Genomic DNA, 8,614 nt, shown 5'->3' with positions numbered 1-8,614 from the left:
GCAGTGGCAGAGCCGTGTGCTGCGCGGGACGGGACAAGCCCAGCTGGAGCGGCAGGGTCTCAGCTGCATTTTCCCCTGCCTGCAACGGTCAGTCCCGAGCAGCACACGGCTCTGCCGCCACTTCTGCTGGCCGGTGATGACCTGGCCGAGCTCCTCCCGGCCCCAGCAGCACGTGCGAAGCCAGCTTCAGCTGCGTGCTGCTCCGGATGGGACAGACCTGCCCAGGTCGGCACCAGCCAGCAGAAGTGGCGGCGGGGGCATGTGCTGGTCCGGAGTTACCAGCGCAGAGAGCCATGTGCTGCTCAGGACTGACCAGCACAGGTAGGGGTAAAGTGCAGCTGAGCCCCTGCTGCTCCAGCTGGGCTCATCCTGTCCCAAGTAGCACATGACTACTCCTCTTCCCACACGCACCGTGTCAGCAACGTCAAGCTGACGCGGTGTGTGTGGGAACCTTGTTCCTTCCCCAGCCCTTCAGCAGCCAATAGGAAGCTGCTGAGGGCCAGAGGAGGGACAAGGGGTGGGAACGAAAGTAAACAGTGTTTACTTTTGTTTCCCGTTGCAGCACTGCGGGCCACAGAAAATGGCTTGGCGGGCCGTCAGGCCGTATGTTGGACAAGCCTGATATAACGTAAGGAAAATGAACCAGGACAAAAGTGAAGGTTATTCAGGGAACTTTTACATCCTAGCAAGTCTGAAAAATGTTACATTTCATTGCTTATGGCTGATGAGACAATAACTTTGGTTTTGGTGCCAGGAATCACTGCTGTAAAGAAGGAATGGTGAGGAGCAAGATAGGATTATTTTGCAGATTTTGGCTCTTTCTTTAACTGGTCTATTTCTATTTCACCAGTAACCCAAAACCAGGAGGTTAAAATGCATCCAGTTCCACAGTGCTGTTACTAACTGCAATAAAATATATAACATAATCCTTTAAAAACGTCATGAAGTTGGTTTATAAGACGTTTGGGAGTGAGAGCGAGGTGGAACGCAGCCCTCCACGTTAAAGTAAACTAGTAGAATAGCGAGAAGGCAAAAGGAAAGTGGGTCTCTTGTTAAAAGTATACCATTTGAGCTCTGGTTCAAATACTTTAGGTCTCCAGTTCTTATTTCTGCTTTCTATAAGCTGGAGGAAAATATGATGGCCTGCCATGTTGTTTGTAGGCCTAGATTTCCATATCCAGTTACAAGTATATGACTAGCCAATGTTTCTCTTTCAACACATTCCATAACAAAACAGTCTATCATTTCCTTATCGTTAGATGGAAAGACTGCTCAGTTGAGCATCAGGTATTTGATGTGTGCACCTGTGATAGGATGTGATTAGCTGCTGGCTGCGGCTGGGGTGGTGGGGGAGGAGGTGGCTGTTGTGGAGGTCCAGGCACTTGGGTTCTAACAGGTTGCTGAGGCATAGGAGGGTTATACACAACGGGAGTGCCATCTGGGTTAATGAATGGTTGACCTAGAGGGTGGAGGGGAAAAAAAAAGACAAACTTTATTCAGGTTTGAGGCAGACTGAGCTGACTGTATTACATAACACAAAGTAAAAAAAATGACTAAAACTTGAATATATAATAACCACAACTACTGTATTATATGCCAGATTGTTGTTATAATTTCTTAATGATTGCAGTTACAATTAGAATGGCAATAACCACAAAACTCATTTGACAGAGTATTTAATTATAAATGCATGTATTTTTGTGGTAAATAACTACCATGCCCTAAAATAAGCTAGCAAAGACTAAACGTAGACTAAAATGGATGACAAATATGTACTGGGGTTGGTCTTCAAAGTTAATTTTCAACTACGTGGATTGAAAGAAATGTAGGGAGAAAAATAAAAGATGAGAGAAGGACATCTGTTTTATGAATCTTGTAGAAGTAATTCCAGGAACCAATTTCAATCACCTAGGATAGGGGTCAGCAATCTTTTGCTAATGCAGGGCCTCACCATGGGCCACAAGTATTTGCCCCTAGAGCAGTCGGCTCCCTCTGCTTATCCTTACTGCTGATCCCCATTCCCTCTGCAGTGAGGGTAAATGCAGATGTGATGGAACAGCACACTTCACAACAAAGAGGAGTGCTGGCAAGGGGATGACTAGCATGGTGCACTTCCATGCCACTAATCCCCCACCCCATGCTGGATCAGACCTCTTCACAGGCTGAATACAGCCCATGGGCTGCAAGTTGTCAATCTTGGACACAAATCCACCAACCAAAACGTAATAATATAGGGAAATAAATTACTTCTCTCCCCATAAAATAGTAATTACAATTACTTTCTTGCAGCTAATGATGATAATATTTTGAAAAGTCACCTGTCATGTTTTAAATCTCAACTGAAATAATTGTTTAATATAATGCTCCCATCCAATACTTGCAGCCCCAGTGTTACATTATCTAGTAATGGAGAAAACAAAAAAAAGTGACCATGTTTAAAAGATGGCCAAAAACAAGGTGAATGTGACTAATACCTTTCTTTGTTCAAGCTAAGCAATATGCAGCAAGGAAACAGAACATAAACAATGTATAAAAATATTAGCTACATGATTTATGCTAATGAAACCTTCTGTAGTTTTATGTATAGACTGGGTCACAGTCTTACAAAGACAAAAATAATATTTAATTCTCACATGCCCAGATATTTCAAAAAGGGACACACATTAGAACTTAAGATTGAAAAGAACAAATAAAATGGCTCGAATAGACTCCAGTGGCCACGGCCAGATGTGTGCGGCCATGCAATATGTGGCGCTGCAGACACATCTGCAGCGCCACATACTGCATGTTCAGTTGTTCTCTGCACTGGAAGGGAGCAGCACAGGAGGGGGTCGAACCCTGGATATCTGGGGGTCAAAAAAACCTGCAGAAAAAAAAAATTGGAGCAGTGCACCTGGGGACTGCTCGTGCCACTCAAAACCAGAGCCTGGCTGGCTGGAATCGCACTGCAGCTGCCGGCCAGGCTCCAAGCGGCAGGATCGCTGTTGCTGCAGCCCCGGGAGGCCCCCAGAGGGTGTGCAGCACAGGCGTTCCCTGGGGACAACTAGCAGTAGCACAAGGTGTGCAGCTGCTGGTTGTCCCTGGGGAACCAAACTTCCAAGCACAACTGGATGTGGCCAGTGTTTGCAAATTTTCAGTCACATATTGGACCCAGCTCTAGCCTAATATTTCTCTTTATAACTCAGGAATTGGCATTCCAGTGATCTTCACATCTGCAAGGAGTCAAGGATTTTCTTCTCTGCTCCTGGGCTCATTAAGGCCATCCTTCTCCCTACCCGACTAGGAATGAAGCTTCTTTCACCTTTTTCCAATGGTGAACAAGCAGGAGGGTAAAGGAATTCTCAGTGCAGAAATCACTGTGAAGGAGGGTGAGAAATTAATCTATGCTATCTACTCTCTCCAACTCTCAAAGAGCTAAAAACAATCCATCATTTTTCTTAATAATTTATCTGTCCGTAAATATTAGTTATGATACAGGACTTTATCTGACCCTATATATCGCTGTTATTCACACTGCTCATGGAGGGTGTAAAGCTCATTCGACCACTACAACTGAAGGGTTCTTTCTTGAGAAATGTATCATCTAGATGCCCTACACTGTAAACAAAAGTAAAATATATAAAAGGGATACAACCTGAAAATAAACTGAACGTAAGCCAATTTTAAAGAGCGAGTTAAAAGTAGTATCAAATACAGTACTACTAAAACCAGTTAAGTTCTGTGTGAATTTAGGAAAGTTCACATTTACAGTCAAATCTGGTTAATTCACTCCAATGATGGCTGATTACTCGTGACTGACTAGTTATCAGTAGTTAGCTATTTTTAGTTTTTGTATGAGGTATATTTTGCATGCCATAACAAGACACAATGGGACTGTTTTTAAACAAGGGTCATCAACCTATGGCTTGTAAATTGAATCCATTCCCCAAAGAGGTTGGATCCAACCCAGAAAGGTCTGATGTGGCCTGGGACAGCACCAAGGAAAATCAGGTGGGACCGAACATGCCATGATGTTCATCCTCTCCACAACACACTGCTCCGCAGCCCTCCATGTCACTCTCTTGTGGCTGTGCTTACCCTCACTGCAGAGGGGCTGGGTATATGCAGGGAGGGTAAGTGTAGGTGGCCTGAGCTCTGGCCATGGTAGCAAAAGATAGCCAACACCTGCTGGTGACACTTGTAATAAAGAAAAAAAATGCTACAAATATTCTGAGTGGAAACTGTGTGTCCTCTGGCTTGCTATAAGAACTGTATACAGATAATAATGCACAGTTTCTTACTACAAAAATTCAGAATTCTCTGTATAAGAATCACATGATTATGAGAGACTAAAATAATCAGTCTAAGATATTTGTTTTGTACCTTGACATGCACTCATCACCAAAACAGAGGACAATTCTGCAAAACTGAACAAACGATCATCTAATGCCTTGTTAAGCCATGAAAAGCTGAAGAGTCTTAAGTGCTTTCCAAACTTTAGCTGGCTTGAAGGGTAGAGCCAGTATCTTTTGAACTGACAAATTATCAGGAATTAATTCCATTCTGATTTGGAAATGACTAGTTCTGCTTTAACATGTACACAAAATGCTTTGGTATAAATCAGTAGGATTTAGGATAATCTGTTGTAAATCAGTAAGACTCTAGTAGGATTTTGTGCTCTAAGACCATTGGGAACAGTTATTCTAGTGATTGTGAACCAGATTTCACTGTACATCTTTCTTTAAAAATAAATTTGTGCCCCCCATCTATTACTACACAGAAGACCCACAAACACAACCCAGGGAAACAAAAAGCGGAAAGTGATCAGATACAAAATGCTGTCAGACACAAAGTATATAAACTAGAAAAAAAAACCCTCAGAAAACTAACTTTCCTCCAATCTCTAAAAATGAATACATTTTTTTTCAAACGTCTGTAATATTACGTACAATCATTTCAGCTCAAAATATGATTTCAAGTTGAAACGTCCCTTAGAAAGCAGCAACATTTGCTCATTTTTGTGAAGATGCTGAAAACTTTTCCAGCATGACACTATTATACCCAGTTAATACAGGAAAGTTAACTAAATGATAACTTTAATGCATTAAATACCAAGAACGTAGGTTTAGAGAGGAATTATATACACCATGATCTTATAGCCATGCTACAGTTAAAACCAGCTTAGAACCCTGGGCAAAGCAAGCATCAGTCACTTGCTAGGACGCAACTTGTCTATGCTTGGTTTGGTCTAAACTGTTTTAACCCTGGTATAGACAAATCCTGAAAATACTTATTTTTCTTGCGCAAATGCTTCACTTTGCTAATGACTAACTGTAGCACAGATGCATGGTCAACAGAAACAAGAAATGATTAACTTAGTGGGCCAGCACCTGTCACTTTATGACTATACCAGGGAAGTTTATAGTACCATCCCCAGGACCAAGCCCTCGCATAGCAACTTTATCATCTTCATATCATAATGAACATGTGGGAATTGTGAATCACATGCTATGTCTGAACACTAGCTTATCAATTTAAGGCATGGCTTATTGTAGCCATTTCTTTTGTAAGGAAGACGGAAACTTTTCGTAACTATCACAATAACAAACAAAATAATATTAAACGTTCTCTGTAATTTAGTAACTACCAATTTATTTGAAGAAATAGTAAATTAGAAAAGCATCTAATATTTTCAGTCTCATTTAAATGTAAAAAGGTTCTTTTAAAAGTGAAATAATGGCACGTAAATAAGTGGCCACTTATAGGCACAGATTAAAAAATAATAATACACCCATTGCCTTCCCTTTCCAGAATTAAAAAAAAAGAAAAAAACCCCAAAGTTTTGTGTTTATAACCCTTAAATTATATTAAAAAATTTCCCTAATTTTTAAAACATGCCTTATACAATTAAACATACATTAAATCATAAATGTTTAAGTGCTGTTGAACTTTGCTGATAGTGTTACTCAAGCATGCACTATTATTATTATTTCTGTAACCACTGGACAAATACCAACAGGTAACACAGGGTTCCCCTCCCCCTCACCTCTCATCATTTTTGTGGAGTAACCACTCTCTCTACTTAGTAAGATGGAAGCATAACTTTGCAAACTTGTATGTGATAATGTTTACTGTAACCTAACATTTTATTCTCCACATTTTGGCAACAGATTGCCAAAAACATAACCAACTGAGAGCTTTCTAAATCCAGCATGTTAAAACAGATTTAGAAATCAAGAGAGTAAATACTAATCATCTCACGTTTATTTACTTTTACTAATAAAATTATAAAAGACTTTAAAATTAGACTTTAAGAGATAAAAGACTTTAAAATTATAAACAGACTGAAGTTATGCTATTTTCTTAACAGTAGTCATAGAGAGTCTAATATTCATTATGAGAATTGCCAATTCGAATACTACATACAAACCACAATTATAGCAAGTAGAGAAAATACAGTTTAAACTTATATTTTTACATATCAAAACTGTTTTCTGCATTGAGCAAACACAAAATGACACTGCAAAAATTAAGGAGAAAAATAAAGGAAAAGACAACACTTAAATACACTCACAAGTGAAACTATTTACAGATTATTCCTGAGCTCTAAACTGCAATTAAAACATCCACAACTGAATACCAACCTGTTTGAGGGTTGATCAGAATACTGCCAGGTGGTATGCCTGCCGCTTCCAAGGGAAGCAAAAAGAAGCTAGTGCTAGTAGGTGCCACTTGCCCACTTATGCCACCATCAAAGGAAAGAGAATTACTAGTGCTGACAGTTGGATAGACGGCAGGTGTGCCATGAGAAGGCTGGCTTAGAGCTGTGACTGGAAGAGGCTGCTGGGTGTGAGAAAGAGAACCCGTGGATGACCCTACACTACTAGAAGACTCTGAACCTAGGAAAGGAGTAATGAGAAATTGTTTTTACCTACAGACATAAATAGCATGCTCATTTAAATATATAATTGTAAATGCTTACCCTGCATACAAAACACAGTATGTTGCTACAGTATTAAACAATGGCCTTTTCAATGAAGTTTCCCCTCCCTCCCTCACAGTGCAATTATGATCTATTGTTAACAGAGGGTCAAATCTATACAGCTTTGCACTTTGAGATATTGTTTGCAACAGTGCAAAGTGAATATGAAACACAACCAAATAACATGGTAGTGCATCACACCTCTCTGCATAAGCACGACCAACATAAGGTGCAAGGCAGTACAGTCAGGCCCTGAGTTGTTGACAGGCAACACATGCAGCTAAAAGCAAACTTCTAATAAATCAAGACCCTAGGAAGCTCCTAGCACTTGCCTCCACAATGGTAAATTAACAGAACTTGTCTTTTCCTAAAGATTTCTATAAATCCACAGTTCATTATTGTCCACTTTTGCTATGCTAGCAGTATAACATTTAAGGCAGAAAATATAAACATTTAAGCATAAGTATTCTTGATCAGCAGCCTCTATATAATCTAGAAGAGAGAGTAAGACTGAAAACAATGCTAGGGTGAAATCTATCGATCATTTAAAATCAGTGGAACTATTTTTAAATTACTTGTAACTGCCTTCACAGCCATTTGAAATTGTAATAGTTCACTCTTATATTGGTGAAAAGTTTCATGCATCTCAAAGCACTTACAGATGGGTATTATTGCCCTCATTTTACAGATAGAATAACTGAGACACAACAAAATTAAGTAATTTGCCCATTCCACAATTACTGTATCTCAGTGCTGTAATCAGTTTTCACTTACTTGCTTTTTTGTTTTCACAGTTTGATTATAGCTGTATCAACTTCTAGATTATGCAGAGAAATCAGACTGACTGAAATCAACATAATTAAAGCTAAATTACATACATTCGGCCCCTTTTTTAAATCACCACAACCAATACATGCAGCAAAGCAATAACCTCCAGCACAGATATTCTGAAGTTAAACCAATATGAAAGTTTTTCAATGAAAAATATTGTTTGTGTTTTAATTTTCTTTTAATGTGGCATAGTAAAAATCTTTCTAAAACTTACCCCATGTATGTTGTGGTGCAGCTGTAATTAACTTTTCAAAAGTTACCAAAGTAGGCTATTTAATTACTAAACTATATAAACCAAATTCATGCTACAGATTTTGAAAATTATACAAGATTACTAAACATTTCACCAACACAACTGTATCAATTATTTTTTTCATAAAATATTAATTTTAATACATTACGCATTAAAGCATCAATTTCCTTATGGGGTAGTGGTGGTTTAAAGGGAGGTAAATGTTTAACAGATCCTCACTAAAAACAATACTCTAACACACTAAAGACAAGCATGAATACAAAAAATCACTCATCTTTCTTTTATTGTCTTATAAGTCTGAGCTGACCATTATATCTGCCTATCTAATTCAAACCCTGAAGCTCTCCATAGCAAAGAATGCCAAATCGGCTGCTCATTTTGGAATATAGATAACACGTCCAACCCATTAAAGAGGCAACCAATTTATATCGGTTTTGATTCCAACAAGACTTGAACACGTCTTCTGAAATTTTCTTTTACATTAAATAATTGCCAGTTAGCATACCTTTGAAACGCACTATCTTATAGGAAGGGTCCTCCCAAATTTTCTGAGTCCCACAGTAAAACAT

The 8,614-nt window shown here is 39.2% G+C and overlaps 1 protein-coding gene across 1 annotated transcript in view; it reads right to left on the bottom strand.

The window, feature by feature from the left end:
* The window catches only part of R3HDM1 (R3H domain containing 1), a 146,292-nt gene that overhangs the window by 61,559 nt on the left and 76,119 nt on the right, over window positions 1-8,614 (bottom strand). The window contains 2 exon segments of the mRNA XM_014517296.2: window positions 1,305-1,459; window positions 6,624-6,878. Coding sequence (XP_014372782.1) covers window positions 1,305-1,459; window positions 6,624-6,878 — 410 coding nt within the window.

Source organism: Alligator sinensis, unplaced genomic scaffold, assembly GCF_000455745.1.
Source record: "Alligator sinensis unplaced genomic scaffold, ASM45574v1 scaffold277_1, whole genome shotgun sequence".
In the NCBI taxonomy this organism is placed as follows: domain Eukaryota; kingdom Metazoa; phylum Chordata; order Crocodylia; family Alligatoridae; genus Alligator; species Alligator sinensis.
The sequence above is the reverse complement of the archived record's forward strand: the minus strand, read 5'-3'. Positions and strand labels throughout refer to the sequence as shown.